Consider the following 27,363-nt stretch of genomic DNA (forward strand, 5'->3'; position numbering starts at 1 on the left):
CCTCTGCTTGACAAGTAAATTGCTTCCTAGATAGTGCTGGCGAAAGAAAATACAAAGAGAAGAAGGTGGTGGCGTGAGCATGGTTAAAGAAAATGAATGAGAGGTGAAAGGCAATAGAAAGAAGCAGAGTAGCCAGAATGAGAAGGTAACAGCAAGCAGTGAATGTGAAATGCTCTGCTAAGCAGGACTGCAAGGGCCTGTTGTCTTGCTGGATGAGAGCTGGGTGGAAAAAAGAGAAATCAGCATGGTGGAACTGAAATGACTGTCAATTGCGGTGACAAAAGCACATAGTGTGGGTGGTTCACTTATCTCAAACAGGGAGACATTTCAGTAAAATGTCACAGGTTAGAAAATCAGTCATGTAAAAACAACCATATCTTAAAGTCTTAAAGCAAACAAGACATGGAACAATTTTGATTATTTATCTCATAGACAGATAAGAAGAGAAATCTGTAAAAGTCAACAGACCAACTTTCAGATATTGATGGCAGAAGCCAGTGAAGTATTCATTTAGCAATCTGTGGGTTATTTCAATCTATTTCCCACTGTAAAAAATGAAATAAAAAATAAAAAATCAATTTTTAATAACTTGCAATTTTCAAAGGATGTGAAATCCTTTGGTGACCTTGTGAACTTGAACTTTTTATCAGAAACTACAGAGTAATTCACTTACTCAGTCAAAACTAAGACTTGAAAAAGTTCACCCTCAAATCGCATACACTACAAAAACAACTCCTAATACTTGAATTCATGTGCTTTCCAACCATGCAGCTTCATGGCATCCATTTCCATGCAAGAAGATCCTGCAAATGTAACATGTTGCTGGTCTGGTACTTTTGTCCATATAGTGCATGTATTCAATATATGTACATATATGTTGTCAGGGATCTTCAAAATAACGTCATCAAACATGTAGAGGACTCCTAAAGAAGTTGATAATAATGATCAGCGGAAGGATAAAGTGTTAGTAACATCTACAGTATACTTTGAACACATATAATGAACATAACTGAATGGTGGCTGGATGTGCAGCCCCCACCACAGCTGGTTTTTCTTTAATTCCTATGATTCCTATGACTCTGCTTTATTTCATGTACTTTACTTGTACATCAAATTCCCAAACAAGTTCAAGAAAAATTGTTTAAAACAAGATCATCTTACTGGCATAACTTTAGAATCTCTATGTCTGTTTTACTGTCCATCTAAGGTTTCTGTGTATTTTGTGTCTTTGTAACCCTTCCATTCTGTATTGTATTGTTTTACAAACCCAAGAAGAGGGAAGAGGTGGGTAAGGTGTAAGTTATTTTCATACTGACAAGCCAAATTAAGTTCATAGCAGTGCAAAATTAAAATTTTCTGAATATTAGTGTGCTCAAGCCACGGAGGGCCGTTACAAAGTAGTGTACTTCTTTATTTTGTTGTTTGGAAAATCAGGGACTTTTCTAAATATTCCACAAGTACAAGTACCTTTCAGTGAATCAGGAACAGTTGTGCAAATAACTTGAGGTTTAGAGCTGCAAACGCTTTTACTTGTTGTAAAAAATGTCACCAAGAAAATTACTTTGTGCCAAAAAAAAGTTGGCAAAAAAAAAGTTATCTTAGCTCCAAATGATTCAGGATTTAAGTCCCATGTCAACAGTAAGTCACTAAAGCTACAAGAGCGGTGTCAAGCATACAATAAGTCAGACAGCCATTGACTGACAGACAGACACAGACAAACCATGACGATGGAGGCAGACCATGAAGTCTTGATCACTGATGAGCTGACAAGCACGTGCTGAGAAACATGTCATGTCTTACCTGGGATTAAAGGAACCTCTTGACCCCAAGCTAGCCTGAGGAGGACCATAATGAAGAGGGGCGTGGCCCCTGACCATGTGCCACGCATAATGATGCTCACTGTCCTGGCATCACTTAAGGTCAAACTGAAAAAACAGATTAAAAACAAACCGTTAAACATCGGTTATATAGCTGGGAATTCTCTCACACATGTAAATACCAACCGGAAAGAAAAAAAAAGTTGTGTAATGCATAAAATTTCCTACTTCTTACTTTCAAGAATCATAATACACAACGCAGCTCTCACAATCTTTTAATGAGTTCCTTCACGTTGTAATTCAGTGTCATTCCATAATTTTTTGTCAGAAGAGAGTTCAGTCTTGCTAACAATGCCAAGAAGGCTACAAATCAACTTTCCTTGTTGCAAAACTCTGACCTAGCATCTTATTTTGTTCACAACACAACAGAAGTCGGTGTCAAATTGATTTCAGACGCGGGAGCCAAGATGTCAGAGTTTAGTGGTGTGTGTGTGTGTCTGAGAGAGAGAGAGAGAGAATGCTGCCCTACTGAAATCACCTGCACATAGTGACAAGGACCGTCTGTGGCATGGAAATAAATCGGAGGATTCTCCAGATCAGCCATCTGTGGAACAACCTGGTCACCCTTGTTTGATTACATCCAGCAGGCCAGGCAGCCTTGACTGCTTCGTTTCTTGGTCTTTCAGACTTCCCTCCCTGCGCTGTGAGGCAGTATGATTTTCTCTTTACAGCCTTTTTTCCAGGCATGACATACTCCTTGAGTTGGATATGCTTCAACAAAAACATGATGGACATGCTTTATCAAATATTTCAAGGCACCACAGCAGTGACTGAGTCTCTACAAGCATTGGATCATTTATAATGATGATTTACATTACCATTCCACAACAACCAGTGGAATTCAACATATGTTGCAATGACAGTGAATTTGGCACTGCTATGAAAACTTTCTGGTTTCATATTACTTAATTCTTCCAGACTTGCATGTCTTTTAATAACGCACTAAATGGACCATGTATTTGCCACTTATCATGGAAGCTTTTATGTCATTCTTTTCCTCACAGCTGCATCGATTTAGTCTTGCACCTCTTTTATTTCCTGGCTTTTGAATGAGATAAGTCACTGAAAAGTCTCTCTGTTAGATCTCAACGTTGGGGTTGCACCAACATGTGTTTTCATTACTTTATTCCTTCAGTGTCACAGCAAACTCTAAGAATTATTTGTTGTATTTGCACATTTGTTTCCATATGACAATCATTTTCCTGCCTAAATGTCTTATAAAGTCCCAGTTGTTGCATTCACTACTCATGGCCATGTGAATCCATACCATACTAACAGTTTCCTTGAAGACTAGCAGGCTAGCATCCCCCATTATTGTTGATAATTGTGTCAGATAAACACTGCATCTTCCTCTTGCAGGCAATCTGATAAATACCCAATTACCAGTAAGGAGATGGCTGTGACAAGTCAGCATCAGAGGTCTTTGGTTTGGGAATGGCATTGGGAGGACCCCCTCAACCCTCCATCAAGTAGGGAGCTGGATTCATAATTCAACTCATCACAGTGTTCCATTTGATTGATGAATGGACAAATTGGAGATAAAAGAAGATTTATTTGAGCCCTACCTCCTGGAAACTACAAACACACATAAGGATGCATCACAGTCCAATCATTGACTATTGCTCAGGACTCATTATTAAACCTGCTTCCATCAAAGGGAATGCACATGTTTCGCTAGACTTGTTTCAGCGCCTTCGACTTTGTTCACTACAGATTCAGTTCGGGAGGAATGAAAGGACTTTATTGTCTCTTTTTATCTGACTCAATGACTGCTGAATGGATTCAAGCCAATTAATCAGGCACTGACAAGCAGCATTGCTGCTGGCTCAGTGACCAACTCCAACAAAAGACGGGAACCATCAGCAGAACAGTCGCTGCCCACAAATTGATTTCTGTAGGCCTACAAAACCGAGGCAATGCCAACTCAACAGGAATCACAACCTGTGGGTGAAATATTATCGAACATTAAGGAACAAAGACATATGTTTTTCTCAACTTGCAAGTATTTCGTGATGAATTAAGAAAACACAAAATCCATGTGAACTATCCATGAACCTGGAAATTCTCAGGTGAAATGTTTAAATACAGGACTGGCAAATAACTTTCGGGAAAGCTAAGTGGAGACCTCTGGTTATAAGAATGAACTTCATTTTACCTCTGACTGGGACTTCTACTTTTCATTGCTTAATCCTTTTTTTTCTTTCATCTTCTACTTCTGATACTAACTGCACACTAACCAACAGTAAAGCAGCTTGGGAAGCAAAAGCACCGAGGGACAGCATTGGGGATGTATTGGCTGAAAAGGCTGAAACTGCCGTTGTCGAGTGCAATCAGCATAACAACAGACAAATAAGCTGACAATTACTAAAGGCAGTTATTTGCCAATGTTTGTTTATTGTAATGCATCAGTTTTATGCTTATGCTTAAAGATAGTGTAATAAAAAGCCGAAAGACTTCAAGATTTCAAAGAATCAGCCCAACTGGTATGACATAAACAAATACAATAAATGCAAAACATAAAGTTAAACTGTGACATAAATGCATGGTATCATTTTGCAATAACTATTTGAAAGATTAAATTGCAAAGACTTCTTGTAAAGTACTGGTTTGAGTGTACAAGCAGAAATTAGTTTTCTGTTCGCATTTTCTCTTCAACACTTGTTGATCACGTGATATAGTTTGGGAAATGTCACTAACCATAAAGATGCCCCATTCCACACTTTTTTAGCTCATGGATCACTTTATGCCAACTACCATAATTTCATCCATTCTTAGAGATTAGATGACATAAAGCACAAAAACATTAACACAAAAACATTGTGGTTGATGGTTCGATCTCTGGCTGCTCTAGTCTGTATGTCAAGTATCCTTGGGCAAAGCACTAACACCAGTGCATTCATTGGCATCTGAATTTGTGTGAATGTTAGATAGAAAGCATTTGAGAACAGAAAAAAGTGCTTGTATGAATGGCATGTTGTATAAAGCACTTTGAGTACTCAGGTAGAGTATTTAATTTAATAGTTAATATTTAAATCTGACGTTTTCTTGTTATTTTCTATCCAGAATAAAGTTTATTGCTAAATACTCTACCGACGTGCTTCTTTACCGTCTTTCTTACAAACAAACACTGCTGATATGCTCACGCTGTTTTAAATATCTGGTCACAATTTGTCCCCAGTTTGAAGAGAACCTAAAATTTCAAATACTGACAAGCAATATTATCTTGGTGACTTTGATCAGAAAGCTCTTAGTCTTTAACCACAGGGTTAGCAGTTCCATTATAGACCCTGGCCTCTCCAATATTAATGAGTATTTCTATTTGCCACTGACCCTACTTCTGAAATGCATCCGATGCCCTTCACAGCCTCATCTTAGCTGAGTGTGAGTGGAATATTGCTGAAAGTTAGCCAAATAAAACTGGATATTTTCCAACATTAAGGTATTTTTAGGATTAAATCGGTACCTTTGTTTCTTCCGTGTTCCTTTGCCTTGCAGGACCAGAAAGATGATAGTCACATGCAGGTTTGTTTTTTAGAACACAGCAATAACAATTACCCACCACTGGGACAAAAATATCCACAGGGTTTGTTAACTCAGACTGCTATAGCTTCAGCAGTTAGAAATAAAATAGATAGAAATGCCTTTTTGCATGAAATATTGACTGTAGATGTCATTTATTTCTGAAATGTATTCCTCACTATTTAAAGAAATCATATTTTCTTTTCTTTTATCACTTTCTCTGAATATTTTGGCACACCTGGAAATGGTCAAACAGATTTGAGAGTAGGTCAAACAGTATTATAAGTATTAAATAAATCTTATATTATAAAAGTTCTGTGCTTTTTCCTGCTCAATAATAAAAAAAACTGCTTTAGCGATTCATTGACTACATTTTTTCTTAGATTCAGATTCCAGAGTTAAGGATTAGTGCGCCATGTGCTATATATATCTATAAAAGACTTGAATCATATGTACAGTAACTGGTACAACAATAGCGACCCAAACAAAAGCGCATGGGAATCACACTTTAATGAACAATGAGCTTCAGTTCATAGCAGTCCATTTCTGATTTGGTGAAATGTGCATAAACTGATAAAACCTACTGTATCGGAACAGGTTACAATGAATGAGTGAAAAAAGAATACATTTACAGTACATGTGCAGTGGTCATCAATACCATTAAGGGGATTTGCTGCTTCTGTACATACACCTGCAAATCTCATTAGGTGTGGTTTATCATGCTGTGCCATGTCAGCACTGTATTTTGATGAATAGTCCCTGTGCCTCTCATGCACTCCGTTCTCTGTGTCACCATGTCTTCTCCTTTCTCATAAAAATGCCAACACTGGATTAAGGATCTCACATTCACATTATGCTCCTTCACTTCATTACAATAAACGGATTAACCTGCCTGGGTGGTGGAAAGTGATCGGTAGGGAGGGTGGATGACACGTGGCTGACCTGTCCTTCCTTCTTTGTGTAAATCATATCTCTCATGCTCCTCCAAGACCTACTACCAATCTTCCACACTGCTGTGGGAACCACAGTGCAGACAGTGGCAACATTCAGGGACGAGAAACAAATCTGCAGCCATTAAGACGCCCTGCAGTTGACTTACATAACAGCATATGCTCCATCCATTCCACCGGGAGAGACCCGTCTTCACTGTCCCACTTTCTGTTCATTGCTACTGTATGTCATGTAGTGAATGATCATTTGGATTTGTTTTAATGGTGGAAGCTACTAGCCTAGATGGAGGTTTTTATTCTGGTATAGAAAAATTAGACAATAAGCAGATCCAATTTAATAAGCATCTCTTTGTCTAGAACCGGGAAGTTGATGCAGATAGAAGAAAAAATAAAACTCAAATCACAGCTGAAGCCACTCCAGTATCTCTCCGGAGATGAGCTTGGTAACTTGGCTTCCTTATAGTGACCTGTCTTCTCATGAATGTGATCTTTAAAAAATTAAAAGCTTATTATTTCCTGGAGTGAGAAGCCAAGCGCACGGCCCCCAGCCCCTTCACTAGTGATGATGGATTAGTCCATAGCCTGCACTATGGACCTGTCCCCACTGACTGCACAGCGAGTGACGCCACAGGCCTAAGTGCCTGCTATCAAGATGCCATCTTTGACAACTCTTAATTTATTTGAATAAAGGCTCCACCATTTCTTTAAAGGACAATTCCATTATTTCAGGATACAGATGGGTGGTTCTTTGATTTTTTCGAAGTAGTATTACCATAAAAACATCCAATCCTATTTAGTCCTATTACTCCATGTGGACATATTTTTAAAAGCTGGGCAAAGTGCTTCTTTCTGTAAACAGAAAACATACATTTGTTTTCTAATATCAATAAAACAGGCCTTTAGTTAATACAAACTTAACTTTATTCCTTTTGAGTGACTTTAGACCATGATTGGGAGATTCCAAAAGCTGTTACTCGGTGAGAAATGTCTCTCAGTGAAACAGTATTATTGAAGTCAGAGAGCACCAGGGAGCTATAGGTTCTGTGCTCAGGTTCAGTGTCCACAAGCTTAAAGTAGCCGAGGTTTTCGCATTATGGGCCCGTTCTTATGTGTCTGAACCATTTTCCCAGGGTCAGCATCATTTGGACGACTTACAGCGCAATTTGTCTGCAGTGATTGGGTCTGCCTGGGTTTGAACAAAAGCAGTCAGCCTGGCTATTGTGTCCTTTTGTGTCCCATATGTCAGAAGTCTGCTACACAAACAATGCAGCAACTGCCAAGAGCACAACAGTCATTATCGGCTGCAGAATCGCTGTCATTATCCTGCTGCAATCATAACTCTAATTACAAAAGTTGCTATGTAAGCAGGTAGATTATGCAATGTTAATTACGCGTGCACAATGCGGCAAGCGTATGTTCAAATGCCACTCTCTATTATGCCCCGCACAAAAGCAGCACACGTTTTACCCTCTGCCACATGCAAAGCAACACCGAGTCCCTTGATGGCCGGTTTAAGCACTCACAGTAGAGTCGCAGACCTCTGGTCATTAACAATATCTTATTAATAGTTGCTATTAATCATCCCTAACTATATTTTCTGTAAGAAACTAAAAATGATTAATTGATGGTCTTCATCCCACAAACTGGTCCATCTCATTACTCAGACTCACCTACATTGGATATCAGCTGGATGAAGATGAGCTGCAGGCATTTTCCAATTTAATTCACAACCAGTTCCCACATACTGCATACAGATTTGTAATTAACCTCTCACCAAACACTCTCAGATTTAACATCTGTCACATCCACCATATGACAGGCACAGAAACAAACTGTTAGATATAGAAATATACATATAAAACTGATTAAAATGTCACACAGGCAGGTTTACAACTGCACTAAGCTTACTTTTCAATTCCAGGCTAAACACGGTTGAAAAATGTGTGTTAATAAAATCTCAGAGATTTTATAGACAAAAGCTAGACAGTGGACGGTTTTCCTAAAGCAGAGCACAGGGTTTTTTGCATTAATCATCATGAGGGTGCACTTTCCCAACCCACTCTGGCAAATTAAATCCTCAGAATAATATCTCCATCATTGCTGTATTTCTATGCTCTGTCACAAGCATCTATCTGGGTTTGGAAAGGAGTGCAGCAGAGCCTGCCAACTCAGAAAAACCTGAAACCAAGGGGCAATAAAAAGTGACATCAGCAATGGGAAAGTTAATAGTGTGTTTCAGATGCACTTTCTGGAGGACAGGAGTAGCAGAGGTTTCATTTACTGTAAGTGACAGTGGCTGACAATCTCCTTCTGCCTTCCATATGCCCTTATGAATCTCAACCCGCTCTGTGTAATAACCTATAAATAGATAAGGCTTCTGGGGGGAGGGGGGGTTCTTTGACAGTTTATAATGTCTGGACATATACTGCATTTACAGTTTGTGTACAGATCATAGTAACACCTTGTTTTTTCTATTCATCTATTCACTGTGATGTCTGATTGAAACCGGGCTGCAGTTCCCTGTGGGGTTGTATGGTGTAAGAAGTGTCACAATGGTGGTTGTGTAAGACTACTTTTTTTTAACTTCAGAGGTCTGTTTCTAACTTTACAGAGCTCATTTCAGCACAGCTGTCAGAGAATGCCTCAAGCTGAATAAACAGAATACAGAACCACGAAGGCAGACTGAAGACAACATGACTCCAGGCGTCTGTTTGAAATTGGGCCACAGGCACATTTTCTTCTGTTTCCTCCATGCTACATGTTCTCTTTCTCATTTATTAGCCAACATAACTCTTGCTGCCTCTGTAGTGAATTATCATGTATCATTTATCTTTACAGACCTAGTTAAGCTTTTTGTCATAACAGTATGATGTAAGACAGTTAATCCTGAAAATAAATAGGGTTCTTGTATACAACACAGCAATCTCTAATACAGCTTTATGGACTCCATTTTGCAATACTGCTCTAGGCCTGTATTTATCAAACTGTTAAGAAAACTTTATAATGTTTTACTGAGCAAAAGAAATAAATAAAATTGAAGAATAAGAAGCATTTATCAAATGACTTGATAAAGCGTAAGAGGAGCAATTATGGAATGCATGCTCAGTAAGTGTCGGAAAAAATAATGATACAGCAGTATCTTCTACAGGTTTCTGTTATGATACGTTGTCTTTCAGTATTTGACTTACCAGAGTCACTATTCCTTATCTCTATTATCAAATGAATGAGGTAAAGTAAACAAAAAGTAACTAACTAAGAGAAGAAGAAACACAGACTAAGACAAATCAGACAGCAAATTAACTAAATTATGTGCCAATTTAATGACAATAAATAATACAGTACACAATTCATGCACGTTTAGGGTATTTTTTTCTCTTACATATTGGATAAATCTTAGATGACTGTTGTATATGGGGTATGGTATAAAAATGTCCTGCCCTGTTATTGTCATTATTGTGAGCAGAATATTGTAGCAGCATTGTATTATATGTAACTGAATCCCACCCCATTGTACAGAGCAGAAAAAGAGGAATTTATGCTTCTAATTATACTTTACTTATTATACTTATTATTCTAGTTTATTTAATTTATTCTCCAGTTGAGTAAAAAGTAGCTCTTTGAAGGACACCCTCTGCCTGCTATGCAATTTTATTTTGTAAACTTAAATCATAATTCTAGCATATGTACTCATCTTGAACATCTGTTTCATAGAACACAGGAAGAGAAACAAAGGGATTTTTTTTTAAATCTCTCTTTGCTGGGACCTAGATTTTAAATAGGTGACTTACACCTATACAGTTAAGGTAGGATTTGGCAGATGTGGGAATCCTAACTCTCCAGCAGAGTTGGAGCTGAGCTGTGCTGCTGCTCTTTGTGTTAGCCAACTAAATTTAACAACCTATAAGTAGATGGTGTGCAGTCATCATAGCTAATTTGCTACTCAGTGTAACCCTAACATTGACCATGAACATCATAGTCACTTCGCACCAGTGGAACATTGTGCATTACTGTAAACTTCACCAAAATTTTGCAAATTAATCATTATATCCTGTCTTAAACGTCGCAGCACTGCCAGTCACCCAAATAGCATAGTTCAGTTTGTTTTGCAGGACTTTTCACAATATGAAATAAATAAATAAATAAAATTTTACTTCAGCAACACATCATGAATTCAATAACATTCTCGGATAAATAAGGACATTCTTAGCAAGCTTTATAATCCCAGTTTATTAAATGTCACTGAGCAGTCCCTATCTCTCTTCTTCCTCTCCTGCTTTCTTTCATCCTTCTCCATCTCTAAGTAAAGCTATCCCACATTCCTTTCTCTCCCTGAGAAATACAGCAGCTGTACCTTTAGCTGGCAGACACATGTGACAAATTGCATGGATACAATTTGCGTGTGTGATTAAATTTGCTAAGCGTTTCAAAATGTTGCATTTGAAATTGCCTGCCACTTAAAAAAAAGTTACTCTCTTTATACTGGCTTTTTCTCTGTAGTGCTACCTAGATGCTGAAATACTGTGAGTCCTCATTGTTCCAGATCATTCTGGCACAGTCTATCCTCAGAGTATAGTGCAATGATGCATGAATTATATAATCTTTGCCATTTTCATCGCTTCATTTGCATTTAGCAGTAATGGATACACCAATGGAATTGCATTTCATGTTTTATTTTTGCCTCCATTTAGCTCCAAACCAGTTTGATTTGACTTACAGCTAAGACAATAAGCATGTTATGAAAATGTAAGTACAGAAATTAGTACTGAGAAAGTACCTAAATTTGTGTTAAAATGTAGATAATAAAAGTTAAAAGTTGAGAAAAAAGCAAATATTCAAGTATAGCTACTGAAAATTCTGCTTAAAGTAAGAAAGTATTTGCACTTCATTACTATCAGTTTCTATGTTTATCCAATCACATGGCAGCAACATAGTGGTTTTAGGGATGTAAACTTGAGTACGATGATCTGCTGAATTAAAAACTGAGCATATTGTGGAAATCTGAAATAAATCGAGCTACACAAACTTTGTAGGTCTTTGTAGGTTTTTAATTCGCCTTAATAAAAGGTCTCTAATGACGATACAGGGTAACAGTAGTTTGCTTGGCTTTTGACGGACAATAAAGATAATCACAGATTCATTTATAGCAACATATTATCCACGCACCGTTGTCACAGAATACAGTCAGAAGATTCCATGCAAATTATAGCTTGAACAGTCGAGTATGTCTTTTATTAAAAGATTACATAAAGACAAAACATGGTGCTATGGAACCTTCATTCATCCAGGTCAGCTTATCACAGTAAAGGGCAGAATGTTGGGGGAGAAAGATGATTTAAGTGACTTTAAATGTAGCATATTTTTGATGCCAGAATGACTGGTTGGAATATTACAGGAACTGCTGATTTACTGGAATTCAATGACACAACCACCTAGGGTTTACAGAAAATGGTCTGAAAAAGAGAAAATATCCAACTGGCAGCAATTCTCTTGGCAAAAATATCTTGTTGAGGTGAGAGGTCAGATAAGATTTGATTAATGGGAAGACAACAGTAACACTTGTTGCAAACAGAGTATGCAGAAAAGCATCTCTGACATTGACATTGAGTCTCAATGGGACTACCCGTATAAATAAAGGTTAAATGAATTACATAAAAAAAACAGCAGCACAAACCTTGAAACAGCTGGGCTACACCAACCACACCAGGCGCCATTCCTACCAGCTAAGCACAGGAAAATGAGAATACAATTTAAATGCGCTCCCCCACAAATTGGGCAATAGAAGATTGGAAAAGTGTTTCCTGTTCTGACAAGACTCCATTTATAGTGCCACATTTTGATCACAGGGTCTGAATCTGGTGTAAAAGACATGAAAGTATGGACACGTCCTACCATCTATAAAGGGCTAAGGCTGGAGTTAGTGGTATAACAGTATGAGGGATATTTTTGGCACATTTTGATTCCTTAGTATTAGTGACAACAGACCACCCATCCCTCAATGATCATAGTGAACCCATATTCTGATGGCTGTTTCCAGCAGGATAACATGTCATGTCACAAAACTCAGACCATCTTAAACTGCTTTCTTAAATGTGACATTTAGTTCATTGTATACTATGGAACCTTTCATCTATACAGGTCGGTGTGAGGTTGTTACTGTACATGCTGTAATGTTTCCAGCACCTTGTTGAATCTATGCTATGGAGAATTAAAGCAGTTTTGAAGGCAAAACAGATGATTCTAATGTTTATAAGTCATAATGATTACAAGACGGCCCCGATCTCAAGAAACTGATACTGTAAATCCATCTTTAAAATGGACCAGCTGTGAAATGGATACAGTTCATTCCTCCCCTTTCAACATTCAAACCACTGGCCCTGACAATTCATAGTGGTAGACTTTCATGCTCCAGCAAACAGCAGACAAAGATCAAATGTGTGATATGAGACATGAAAACTATACAGGGATAAACAGCAGCAGCTGCAACGACTGCCACAGAGCAGGAAAGAGAGGAAAAATCAGGTAGATAATGAGAACACAGTGGGTTTGCACTGCCTTGTTGCTGACAGACAGGAGCAGTGGTCCTGAACATGTACGTGGTTCAACAAGGCTCCGACATGGTGAGCCTTTCTCCTTGGGACTGTCAGCCTTCAGCCGAGCACATCATCTCTCCATGAGGATTTCAACACATTAGCCTAAGCCGGGTGCACAGATAGTAACAACAGAGAGTGTATCGTCGACAGGCAGGCACACAGTACCCAATTAGAGCTATCACACACACTGTAATTAGCAAGACTGACTGATTTCAGTTTGTGTAAAATGTATTCATATTATCCAGATTACAAATAAGCACATTCATCTAATTAGCTCACGTAGCTCACAAGCTTAATTAAAGTTAATGCATTATGATACTCCAAAATCCAGAGATTACAATGCTCCAAGGTTCTAGTTAATTAGAGTATTCACACACTGACAGGCAGTGATCCCAGCCTCCTTTTCCCTTAGCCAATTAAAACAGAGGGTCAAAGTGGACAAAAACTTTGTTTCTCTTGTTTTTGAGGTTTTTCCACAAGCATCTGGTAAATGTAATGTGCTCAGAGAAATGCTTAACAGACTCTTCTTTTGTCAAAATATGCTTTTTCTGTTTCAAACTTTTTGTCTTTTTCTCCACAAAGTGACACTACCAGGTAAATCAAACTGGCAATTACAGAGTCCTACCTTAGAGTCAGGTTATGAAAATAACTGACAAAATCAGATTCATGCCTCTTCATTTATCTTTACAGTGGCAGTCAAATAGAAAGAAGACTGAGCTGAATATTCATTGACTTTCCCACTACTCAGAGTTCACTTTGCACTTACATGCTCTGCAAAGCTGCATTAACATAAAGTCTCTTATAACAGTATTGCAATGTTAGCAGGCCTGCTTTGTTACGGATGGTACTTTAAATTTGAAAGAAAAGTGCCAGTGTTAATTTGTTGATAGGGCAGGGTATTAAATCTGAAAGTGCTAAAAACACAAGCTCTTTAAATGTTGCCCTTGTTAGTATTAGCCTCGTCCTCTCAAGTGTAGGTATCACCTGCTCTACTAAATCAGACACCTACAGAAACACATGCTGGCACACACCTACATCTCCAGTGTATTTTATCATTTGAGTGCATACAAGGACAGAGACATCAAAAGAATTCATTTAAAATGCATCTCAAGTTCCATTAATAGGCTGTCAAGAGAGAATTACGATATGGACAGAACATGGGTTTTTAAAAGTAGTAAAAACTCTTTCTTGGTCAACTTTTTTAAAAGTTTTCTTTCTGAAGGCAATTGGGAAGATCAATATCACCTCAGATCTGGGGTGTTAAACATATACTGACTATGGTTGTGATCTAAACAGTCAGTCCTTAAATCTCCTTTCTCTGTCACACAAAGCCATTTAGCTCTCATTGTTCATGTGTGTCCCCCCCACATTCTTTCCTAACCTAAACTGTTTGAGGTACACTGTCTTCAAGTCCCTGCTCAAGGGTGAATTATTGTGTTAATGTTATTCTATGAAGTGCCAGAAGATGACTCATGATTTGGCACTTTCTTTTTTTTAAAGATGAATTAAACTGAATGAAAAGTGAGAAATATGAGACTCTTTAAAATTGTCTCCTGCAGAAAGTGAATGCTTCCTGATGAATTATACGTAATTAAAAATACGTAACAATACAAAAAAAATAATCTCCACTTAACTCCACAATGCCATCAACAAATGAACAAGTTTTCACCCCTTTCTATCAGCAGGTCATTTTTCTAAAACCAGGTCCCACACATTAAATTTAAATTGGTTGCCAGCTGCTAATCTTAGACACTGGGGAAATGTATTAGTTACACCTCACCTTGTAAGTATTGGTTTGGACCACCTTTTGTGACATGGCACATTATTTCGCTGGAAGCAGCCACGAGTTGATGGGTACAGTGCTGTCATAAAGGGATGGACAATATTCAGCAACAATACTCAGGTAGGTTGTGGTGTTTAAATGATGCTCATTTGGTACTCAGGGGCTCAAAGTCTGCCAAGAAAATATCCCCCACTCATTACAAGCTGAGGAAGAAACATTGATACAAGGCAGCGTGAATCCATTCTTTCATGCTGCTTACACCAAAGTCTGACCCTACCAGTGGGATGTGGCACCTGAAATTGAGACGCATCAGATCAGGCAGCCTTTTTCAATCTTCTGTTGCCCAATTTTGGTGAGCCTGTGTTAACTGTAGCCTGAAGTAGACATCTGTGTCAAGGTTTGTTACAAGTTACAATTGCCTTCATGTCAGTTGTATCTAATATATTGGACATAAGTTCTGTTTAGTGTAGCATGTGTATTTCTTTTGTTATCTTCAGACAGAATCAGGCTAATTGTTTCCGGCATTAAATGCTAAAAACAAACATATTTATCTGCCAAAACAGGCTTACTTATAAAATTACTCATTTAGAATGTATTTATGTAACTGCAGGCAAGGAGGGCAATTGGCCAATAGGTGCGAGACGGTTTTCAGATGTGGAGCAGAAAAAAAAGATTTGCAGAGAAAGGGCAGGGGTTGAGTGTCTCTTTATTTTATGGCTTGACTCTCTATTAACTTATATATTTATTTCCTATAGGAACAATGGACTTACATCATTGTAAATGTTCCAGTGTAGTGGAAACAGTGCAGGTAGTTAAAGCATCAAACATGACTTTTAAACACTACACTATCATCTCCCAGACTTAATCTGAAAAAAGAAGGTGATAAAATATTTACACTTTGGTGAAATACTGCCTGCTCTAACCCACCTTACAATTATGACTATTTATTAAAAGAACGTTTATAATATGCTTTATAGAAGCCTGGCATAAAGAATGTGAAATATAGTTTGGGGAATCTTGACTGAACAATGTCCTTAAATTTTGGATGAGGAGAGTTATATAAAAGATGTGATCAAAATGTTCTGAGGACAGAACCATAAAAATATAAAACCTTACCTGATTTAGATTTTGCTGTTGGCGATCAGTTGTCTCATGCGCTTGGTAACTGTTTTCACTGAGTTATTTATTTTTGTCCCCTTGAACTTGTCCTTCTGCAATGGGCATTGGATCCTCTCCAGTGTACCAAAACAGCAATCTTTCAACTTGATTTTGATTTTCAGGAAGTGGGCGAGGCTGTGGGGCTGCCAAATCTGGAGAGTGGTCCAGGTGTTCAGGAAAGATTGTGTTTGTTTGAGCAAAAAATTCAAGAGCAAAAAATGCGTTTTCAATGCATTCTGAGCTGGCATGAGATGGGACGCACTGCTGTTCTGATCGTTTCCTCTGAATGTTCTCCCTCAGGCACCACAGTATGTTATTGTACAAGTCAGCTCTGCCAGTCTTACCTTCGGGGACGAATTCACAGTGTACAACCTGATGAATCTTTAAAAAAAATAAAATAAATTGAGCATGCTTCTGGTTTTGCTCTTCACCTGACATGTTGCCTTTAGGCTAGAAAACTGTGGACTCTTCAAATAAAAAACTACAGAAAATTGCTCAGTCAAAGCCGGAGACATGCCTTTCATCACCAGAGATGATCCTTCACTTGAAATTTGGATATAAAAAAGAATTAACTGTTTGCCCTTTGCACAAGTTATAGGTTTGTTGTAAAGTCATAGAGCACACAGGTTGGAACAGAACTTCCAGGGAGCGGTGTAAAAGTGATAGCCATGCTAAATGTGACATTGACCAAGTTTCAGAATTAAAAAATTTAAGTCTGTTAAAGATAAAGTGATAAGAAGAAGTCAGAAGTCACGTGTGAATGCTAAACTTCTTAAAAGGATAAATCATCACTTAAATCATAGCTAGAAAATGTTCATAAACTTTCAGGGTAAAAACATTCATAACCTATAATCCCCTTATGCAATGGGAGATGCCAAAAACTAATTATTATTTAATGTTTAATAGATAACGTTAAATAGAATAGAAGTTGCGTCCAGCTGCAGCAGCTGATTCAAAATTCATGATCAATAATAAAATAGTACTCTACTGAACTATAGTCTTTTTCTTAAAATTGGCAGATATTTGACATTCAGTTTTAGCAGTAAAAGGTAATGCAGCACAAAAGCCTAGCGCATAGAAAGTGTCTTCTAAAATACCCAACTGCATTACTCTTGGATTGAGGCATTCGGGCATACTCAGTAGCTAAACATTATATGTTCACAATATCATAAATATCTCCAACAAATATTAAAAGAAGAACTTAAAAGTTTTACGACCAAAACAAGAGGCCATTGTTGCATTCAGGTGGTGTAAGTGGTAACTGAGAAGAGCAAGAGACTGAATAACTTAATAAAAAAAAATAGCTCATTTTCACGCCAGTCAAAGTGAAAGTATGCTTATCTTGCGCTGTGCAACTCTGGTGCTAGAACACATTAGGTGGATCAAAATGAACCCTTCCAAAAGGCTCACAATACCTCAAACTAATGGTTTGAGACATCTGTAGATGAGCAACTCCATTGTTCTTCTAGGTGAAATTACTATTCTTGTCAATGGATTCTGGTGGCTTTGAAGAAAGCGACTTAACAGCTTTGAGTCCTCTGTTGGAAAAGAATGTTTGACTGCTGGGTAAAAACCCCAACTGAGTAAAATCAGTATACCCAGTGAAACAGTTACATTTAAAATATTATAACAGAATATGAAAAATGATCTTATTAAGTTTCTCAAAAATGTGCATTGGCTCCTGACTGCTTTTAAGTATGTCATCACATTTTTTTTCTAAATCACAGTTTTTGGTTGTAATAGATGTGCTTCTGACATCTCACATAATGCTTTGACTTGCAAATGAACAGCTAGCCCACTCTGTGGAAAATATCATCTAGCACCATTCAGTGTAAAAACTCCAGTAGGAATTTTATGCCCATATCTCCTAGACCTAGTTCAGGAACAAAAACGCTGTTCTTATGTGAACAGACATGAAGGGACAAACATAAACACACACACACACACACTCAAGCTCGCAGACAGACTTGGAGGGTATTCCTGTCTCCTGCACCCTGATGTAGATGGATGTCCCGGGCTGCTGATTCTGAATCTACATCAGGTCATTACAATAAGCTGTGAGGCCCCAGTGAAACCTGAAAAGTGGAGGGAGCGGAGCAGCTTGGGAGGAGAACTACTCTCCCAGCCCTGTGGGGAAACAACCTTGACATAGTCATCTGTCTTAGTTACATCGGAGTTAGACCTACTGACACATACACAGTGGAGCTGCACCAGCCCATGCAATCTGTGCCATGTTGTTATGATACTGCATTAAAGGAACTAATAGAGTGCACCTAAAAATATTGAAAATGTGTTGAATATCATAGATGACAAAGGTATTAGGCTGTTTGGGGTGGGGGTTGTTTCATGGTCAGCTGGTGGAAAGGGTGCAGCAAGGTTAGCAATAAACTCGCCTCAACACAGGTGGCTTCTGACCCTGAGCGTCAGGTGAGGGTAATGGGAAGAGGTGGAGTAGGGAGGCCGAGGGTGGACCAGGTCATGACAGATAGACACACAGAGATGAGAAGTCTGGAGAAAGAGAGAGAGGAAGAGGAAGAGGGAGAGAGGCGGGACGCTGGTGTCGCTGCAGTGAGCTCTCACTCAGTCACCCCAGGGCTGTGTTTACGGAACTGTCAGTCACGTGGTGACGCGTCTCCCAGGGGACATAGGCCACCAGGGCGATGAGAAAATAATAGCTCCTTCTGTCAGAGCTTCGAGGGACAGGGGTCTGATGGACACCACAGGGAATTAGAGCCAGCCTTTGGGACATATCCAGCCCAACACTTAAATACAAGCGGGATAGAGACTCACACACAAGACAAGGAGGAAGAAATATCTACCAGCCTTCCCAATAATATGAATATTCAAATGAACAGTATTCATATCCAAAACTGGAGTGCCCAAATGAGCCTTGTTGATAATATTCAGATAATGAAGTAAATAGAGGTAAAAGGTATAAACTGTGCTTTGTAGCGGTATATAATAGACGATGTAGTTGTTACCCTCATTTTCAGTCCAGATTACCTAATTGTGTCGGAAACCTGAGTGACATCAGCTATCCAAATCCAAGAAATCATCAAATTTGCTGGAACGCTACAAAATTTTGTTTCCTGGGGTTGCTTTAAGGGCATCAGAGTCTGTCAGTGCAGTATTAGCCAACTCTAAAGTCCAAAATGTCTTTCCATCCTTGCATGCAACAACAAACCGAGTTCTCAAAGTGCAATTGAGCCTAACAATAAGAGATGGCATATAGCTGAAAAATGTAATTGATTACCTATCGCAGAATAATTTTGAGTCTCTGCAAGTTAATTTTCACATTGCACTAAAATGAACAGTGATCAATGGCTGTCTGGCTGAAAGAAGATCGAGGTAGACACGGCTCGCAGTGAATGGGACAAATTTGCTGGTTTGCCTCAAAAACAAGCAGTACCAGATCTGACATAAAGCTGTCTTTACATCAACCTCTAAAGGACAAGGCAAAGTAAAAAAAAATACAGTATCGCTGTCTAAAAGCTGCAGCGCAGCCCTTGGTTATGAGAAAGACTAGAAACTACTGCTCCATCCATAAAATCTGACTTTAAATCAAGCTGAACCTCCATTAAAGGGTTGAAAGATAGACTAGTGATGCTCATCATTAGTACAAACACTCAGAAATCATGGGGTAGCATCTGTTTTCTGCACATCCTCCCACATCAATGCTCAGAGCAGCAGGCCTCAGGGAGGGGGGGCGTACAGACAACTATTCCCCCGTCCCTTACCATGAATAACAATCTCTACCTCCAGGTAATTAAAGGGGACAAACGATGTCCACAGGGCCACACCAACCCATCATTAAGCAAAGAAACTATTGCAAAATGTGTACACAGACAGGGAGAAAGGGACTCTTTACACATGTATCCAAGTAGCATAATGGCCATTGATCGGAGTCGGCTACGAGAGAGAACATTTCAATATATCTATTGCGCTGATTAATCCATATATCTTTTTTTAATCTACCTGCATTAATGCAAGTCTGCACATTTAGTGCTTTGTTCCCAGCTGCTACAAAGGGGGTATCTACTGCCTTTGTCTCTGTGGGGAGCTGAGACAAGATGATGTGCTCCTTACTGATGACCTGGCCTACGTTATGGGTTACCACTAATCCCAGTGGCTGCATACACCTCAGCCGGCACATGCACACATTAAAAACAAAAAAGCTGTGCACATTTGCACTGCTAACTGATTATTCAGATTCATATTTGGGAGTGGATGTTATTACACACAAATAATGCAAATGAATGTGCACACATACACAGGGTACATTTGACTTTGTTGCAAATTTAGAGCAGCACAGACAACTGAGAGACTGACAGACAATACACACCAGGCAACTGTGTACTCTTTCTCATCCCATTTGGAATTGGGTATTGACATCAAACAATGAGCCACTGCTGAGTATGCAGAACTTGGCCACTATGTTTAAAGAAACTGCGTGAGACAAACAAATGCATGCAAATAACAGCTGGCATTCAGAATTTGAGTTAACAAGAACACACTGCAGAAGTGACCTTGCCTTGGTTTTTGTGCTCTCCACTCAGTCCAATGTCGCACAGTAAAAGGCACTTTATTCATTAAGTGTGCTTTGGGTAATATGGAGATTGAGGGACTGAGGCATTCTCATCCCAAGAAGCAGTGGAGCAGTTACTGCAGCTGACCGTGATATCAGAGGCACATGAAAGGAAGAAGGTAGAGCTAAGGCAGAAAAGGAAAAAAAAAGGGGGAGGACAACCTTCTGATAAGAAAAAAAATGTGATATTCAGCAGCCCCTTTCTGCCTCCACCCCACATTTCAAACTGTGTCCAGGCACAGGACAGTCCCCCAAAATCAAAAGACGCTTTAAAAATCCCCAGAAATGAAAAAACACCCCAAGTACAGCTCAGTGCCTCCCGCTGGGACCCAAGCTGTTTTATGACTTTAAAACCTGTTAAATAATGCAGCACATTATAGCAAGAAAAACACAAAATAATAAACCACAGATATCCTGCCAGATACTGGCTAGTGTGGGTGCCAGTGATGTAGGAGATGTCAAGACACTAATATTGAGTTTTATCGCAAAGTAGGCATACTCCAATGAGCTAGAGGAGAAAAATCAAGATATAAGATATGGCAGGGAAGAAAACTGAATTCTTATTCCTAACCCTTGGGTAAAAGCTGAATATGTAAGTGCAGTAATTCAAAGGTAACACTTAAAAAAAATTTTTTTCAGAGGCAGATGATAGGCCTTGGGAAATGAAAGAAGGAGAAGAATAAGACTTAAAACTATTTTTTTCACATTTCATTTGAATTCTTCACAAGAAAACATAAACTGAGATGACACTAGAACTATTGTGTACATTTTCCTGAGAAGGATAATGTCAGCAGTTGACTGACATTTGTGCACTAGTATTGTTAGTAAATGTCATAGCGCTAAGTATCTGACTGTACATCCTCTGTATGGTCTTTAAGCAGTAATAGAGTGAGTTTTCAAGCGTTGCAACAACACATAGCTGCTTATTTGACATTTCCAACCTTCAGCATATGGGGGACTTGTGCTATTCTAGGAACGTGTTCCTCTCAGAAATAGCAGCCAGCATGGTAGACTTCTCGATAGCTAACCCTCACTATGAAGAAAGGATTGAGAACTGGATAAGTTAGCTTTCTAACATTAGCATTAATTCCCTCCTGCTGTGTCAGCAACTCCAGCGCCCTTAAGTTGGTCCCAGATTATAAAAAGGAGAAGCATCCTGTTTCTGTTGGAAGGGTATAGTCACGAGGATGGAAAATGAGAAAGTTGCTGTCAAAACCCACAGCGAGGAGTAGGTTTGTGTTGACCTCAGATCCGTGTAGACTCCAAGATGTAAACCATTACACTGACAGACTGCACAGATCTGCCAATCTAGTTAGAAGTACTAACAGGGGGTGCTGTCATGACAACAGCAATCTAAAAAACTGGTAATATTATCCCATTTTAAATGGTACTACCTTAATACGAACTTTAATCTTTAAATATGATTATTGTACTTTTTTAACTTTTGGACAGAAGAAAAAAAGCTCTTATGTGGCCTGTGAATGCAAAAATGCACAACTTCATTCACTTTTGATGTTAAACAACAGAGAACAACAACTTTTCTGTTCAACACTTCTAAACTGAAGAAGAACTAACAAAGCACTTGTCAACATTTTAACAATTAAACTTTTTTGAATATAAGCAACACCAGAAACCACATGACATTTAACAACATAAGCCACCACTGAACACTACAAAAAAGAGCATTTTTTGTCTCTCTTTCTACCCACAGTATATTATGGATTTTATTAATAAACTTCTTTTGTTTTTACTTTAACCTTTTTGTCTAAAAATCAGATGTCTTGTTAGGGATCTTGAGGCTGACAGTGAATAGTGAGGGTTTTTTTTTTTTGCATTCACAGAAAGCTTTTCTCAGCATTTACATTTCTCTGTTAGCTTTACTATGTAGGGAAACTTGTGCATGCTGAGGAGGCTGACGGGCCAGGAGCTTATCACCTGATGCAGGGGCATGAAGCAGCTTACAGCAGCTGCACAACACAAACCCAGGGATAGGACAGCAGTCTATCGCAAAGGCTTACCCCCAATACATTTGGTTTGATACTAAGTGGCAAGCAGCTAAACATTTTTTTAAAACTTTTTTCTGTACTGAGGTGTGCAACAGGGCGTCTTAGAGCCAGCTACTGCTGATCGAGATCACACTTTATGTGGCCCATTTTACTCAGAGTTTTAGAGCAGCAAATGCACAGTTATCTTGAGACAAATCATGGAATACACTCTCAGCCACATTTTCAATCGTTTCCATTTCACACTTTATGGAGCTGTACATTGCTTTGACATTACAGATTTGGGCACAGAACAAATTCCTCTTCTGTGACAGTATGTTCATAGAAAAATACAACTACTGGCCTGGCAAAGACAAATATATTAAAGCTGAAAAACTATAATAGCCCTCATCAAAGAAAATATTGATGTGGTTTGAGAATCCTGTATTTTGACCAAGATGAAAAAGTGGAAAAAAATAGAAAGTGAGTCATTCATGAGACATCTGCAAACAAGCAACCTCTGTTAAAAATACACACATACAGAGTAAAGACAGACTTAAGAAAAAAGCAATCATCCAGGTACTTAACAGCATAAATCTCCATGTGGTGCTGCAAATTCTGTTTGATTCACACAACACTGAATCTCCTTGAGAGGCAAGCATAGACACCTTAAACCACAACTTTGATCACAATCTCCTGCATCCCATTTCTGACTTTTCTAGAAAGCCTTCATCTTTTTCTCATTCTGTTGTTTTTGTTAGTCATTTATTCTTAACTTTGGTCTTATAACATGTTTTCTTAACAATTACTTGAGGAACATTTGATGAATTAAGATAAAAATGTGAGTCCTTAATTGTTTTGTGGCATACAGTAAGTTAACTGATTGTGATGGGAAAATTGTAATCCCTTTCCAGCGTGTCCTCCACGTGCAGATGAATGACAAAATCCAACAAGCAAACATACCCTAACTCCCTTAAGACGTGACTAATTGACTTGCCACCATAGGTGACTGACATGCCATCCAGGGGGCACCATAATGGCCGTGTCATGGGGGAATGATGAGACCTGCCGACAGCGAGCAGCCCTCGACCTTTTGCATGTGAGGTCGGGTGTCAGAGGGAACGGGATCTCCCCGTTGATGGAGCCACAGCCTCGGGGCTCTGAGGGGGATGAGCTAAACTGAACTGGAGTTTTTCAATCAAGCAACCTTGCAGGACAGCAATTTCATCCGGTATGACAGAGAAATGAAAAATAAAAACAATAAAATAGAAATCAATCGTCAGAAGCCTCAGGGTATTCAAACATCTTCAGGGTGGAAAGTAGATGAAGAAGAGTAATGGTTACTTCCTCTATCATTTTCACCTAACAATGGGTTATCGTTGTGGTTTTTTCTTTTTTGTCATTTTCTATTGCAGAAATGTTTCGAATACATGAAATACCTGCAATTTTGAATGATGGTTTCTTGTACTCTTTGGAAATCTTTCAATCTTCTTAACCAGTGAATACTAATAAGTGAGAACAGGTCTTTTTATAAACAGTGAAAGTGAAAGTGTGTAAACACAATCAAAATATTGTAATGCAATTCTGGAGATTTGTGACAGGAAAACCTTTCAAAGAATCTTTACTGATTTTATTAGTTACTGTTGTTGGTTTTACTCACAATGTATTAATGTTTTATTCATTACCCGCTTTGCTGTCTTATTTCCAAATATCCCTAATCCTGTTAGATGAGATCTCTTCATGTCCCGCTCTGACTGCCACGCACAAAATTTCAAGTCTGCTGATAAGCCCCAAATTTGCCATGACGGCATATATGATCCGCCTCTCTGGATTAGAGAGATTTACTGAAGCAACCATAGACGTGTGACCAGCAGTTCACAGTGGGCAAAGTCACCCATTCAACAAACAAAAGCAAGAGTAAGCTGCAAATAAAATGATTTTAAATTCTGCTATTATTCTCTCTGAATAAGTCCCTAATATCTCATTCTTTGTTTTGTCCCTGATCTCAATTTTTGAACCTAATTATTATCAATTTGATGCAGTGTGATATGGAATATCCAGCATGTTTAATATGCATGTAATATCATTTTCTTTGTCACGACAAAGAAAATGGTAATATACCGACATGTGAACTGGAAGTGCAGTGAAGAGGGAGAGATAAGATTACAGCAAAAATGGGATTTGGGAAAAATGAATTGTCTTTGTAATGTAACAAATGCTAAATGCACACAAAAGAATAATTGATAACATAATTAAATGTCAGTAACACAGTAGGATTGGGTATTATAAAAAGACTGATAAAATTATTACAACAGGAGAGTCGAATTTGCATGAGAAATATGTAATCTTATTATTTCCAATAATAATGTGTGTTTTTACATTAAAAAAAAAAGTCTTAAGAGAAGTTCCAGAAATTCTTACTTGCCTTCAAAAATGCTCAAGGAGGGACTTATATTATAGCAAAAAAGCCATTCATTGGTTTTAAAATCCAGCCAGCCCAATTCATCACCACCATCACTAAAACCAAAAATAGGAAAAAGATAAAGAAAAAGAAAAAGAAAAGAAAACGCTGGTCAGCTCTCTGAGAAAGTGAATCAGTCTGTAAAGTGCCACTGTGCCAAATGCTGCCAAGACTATTAAGACTCACACAGTATTACAAAGGGCAGTCTGCTCTGGAGCTTGAGCTGAGATAGAAAATACTGTATGAAGCAATGCCATGGCAGCAGCATCAACGGCACTCCACCTGTCTACAGAAATCCTCACAGCCATATTGTAAATCTCAGATGTGAAGAGCTTCAGATTAGTGATAACAGCAATCACAGACAGGAGCTCCTCACAGTGAATCTGAGTTCACATAGCTGCAAGCCTTCAGCCAAGCAAAGTCCATAAATAGACCAAAAACTGTTCAAAACTGACTATAATGCATAACCATAACTCTTAATGCTTTAAATCTTAATATATAGCATAAAGTAGATCGTTTTACAATTTTAATTAAATTCCGTTTTTTTTTTAAATTCCCTTTGTGTTCATTCAAATGATGCCTGTTCCATCCCTCTCACTTTTTACTGTAGTCCCTGTTGAGATTTCAGTGCTGTAAGTCAGTGCCGTGGGAGTTACACGCATCACTCTGTACGAACCATGTTGCAGGTAGACCGGTAAAGAGCTTAGTTGTGTTTACCTTTCAAATCCTAAATGTCAGTCCCTGGAAATAACAAAAATACACGAGTACATTGCTTGATTCCTGTCACTGCTCTCCTGTGATGCGACAAGCCACGCGGCCAGTTGGGAAAGTTTCAGCACCACAGAAAAGGGACAGCTCCGCCGGCGGAGTATGACAGCCCATCAGTCAACAGGGTGCTTTGACAAGTAACAGACACACTTGTCAAATCACAAGACGACATGACACTAGCTGTGGAAATGGCTTTAAAATAAAATGTTAATTTTTACGACACAATTTTATGTACCCGAATACATCAAATTTGCTGTAAAAGTAGATCACCGTGTTTTATGCGCTATAAAGAAAAATCTACCAAAAGGCACCAGTTTTACGCATAGAAAACCAGTGTGTCTGTGCAATGTGTTTAGTCAGAAGAACTGCAGACTAGCCTCCATGAATCACACAGACAATAGTCCACAGCAAGCCTCCGCACCGACAGAAAGAGCACCATTTTTCACCAAACTGCGCTTGTCATCGCACTTTTCGCAGCACTATTCACTAACAACAGCGAAATTCAACTTACCTCTCCAAAATGACGCGACGGGCTGCTGCACGTGTGTGTGTTTCACTTAAAAGCCGAGGTGATCCATGCCGGCTGGTCCGTAAAACTTTTATTTGCTGTGCACGTAGCTGTGAACAAAACCCAGGGACATGGACAGCCTACAACTAGTAACTGAGCGACTTGAGTGGAAGCGGGTTATCCTGCTTCCTAGAAACAAACCATTGGAAACTGGAACCAATGCAGAGTCCTTTGATAAACCTTATCCTTCAGGGTGAAAATGAGAAATTCCGGTCCGTTATGTACAGTGGTGTTAGGGTAGCGGTGGAGAGCCAGCGCATTCAAATCTGTTCATGCTTCTTCTGCAGGGAGCAGCCGCGTCAGCCTCTCTGGGTCCTAAAGCTGCGCTAAACTAACGGCACCGATATCTGCCTGCGTGTCTGTCAGAAGACTGCAACCAAACAGCCTCCTAAAAAAATGCCTGCTTTATAGATGGTTCTCGAGGTACTCGTGGCCACATCTTCTAAAACAAACGAAATTCAAGACATTTTTGAATAATAACCTATTGTTGTTTTTTTCCCTTATAGAATCATTTTGAGAACAGTTGTCTTTTTTATATGAAACACTGGGAAGAACTTAACCTAGCTGTGTTTTGAAAACTGAAGCTTTGGTCGGGGTAAAACTGAGATTTGATAGTGAATTCATCAGGTAAAAAGTGTTTGAAAATTCACAGCTACTTTTTCAGCTCAGTAACAAGTGCAGGTAACAGCAAAGTCAGCTCTGGAAGGACGAGTACCCCACTTGAAAAATCACTTGTATGTTCAATCAGCTGCTCAAAACCCGGATACGATTCAGTTTAATGAGCTGCCAATCAAACATATTTATCTCACAAAACTGTGTCCCTGAAACGCATCATTCAGTGGTGGCGGCTTCGGGATGACTGTTCGGTTTGCTTTCCCCAGGTAGTAAAGGTCCATGTTTGCGCAGCTGGACAGTGCCAGCAGCCTTAATTTATGCGCCCACGACGTCACATGCGCCAAGGCGTTGGGTAAAGTAGAATATAAATAGGAGGGTGTGGCAATTAATTATAGTCTTCGCAGGTGCGTCACTCATCTCATACATTTTAAATGGCTTTGAAAAACACAAAAGGGCAAACTGCAAGCTGAGTTCAAACCCGATTCTTACTGTTGTCTGGCACAGACT

The 27,363-nt window shown here is 38.9% G+C and overlaps 1 protein-coding gene across 4 annotated transcripts in view; it reads right to left on the minus strand.

The window, feature by feature from the left end:
- robo1 (roundabout, axon guidance receptor, homolog 1 (Drosophila)) overlaps nt 1-26,483 on the minus strand; it is a 227,900-nt gene extending 201,417 nt beyond the window's left edge. For 2 of the 4 annotated variants that reach the window (XM_080289182.1, XM_080289181.1), the window contains exon 1: nt 1,801-2,012. In XM_080289182.1, coding sequence (XP_080145308.1) covers nt 1,801-1,960 — 160 coding nt within the window. In that variant the 5' untranslated portion in view covers nt 1,961-2,012. Of the gene's footprint in view, nt 1-1,800; nt 2,013-26,184 lie in introns of those variants that run through there. The other 2 variants (XM_026191730.2, XM_080289183.1) reach the window with 2 other exon arrangements.
- Nucleotides 26,484-27,363: the final 880 nt, after the last annotated feature.

The sequence above is a fragment of the Astatotilapia calliptera genome, chromosome 14 (genome assembly GCF_964374335.1).
Source record: "Astatotilapia calliptera chromosome 14, fAstCal68.1, whole genome shotgun sequence".
Lineage (NCBI taxonomy): Eukaryota > Metazoa > Chordata > Actinopteri > Cichliformes > Cichlidae > Astatotilapia > Astatotilapia calliptera.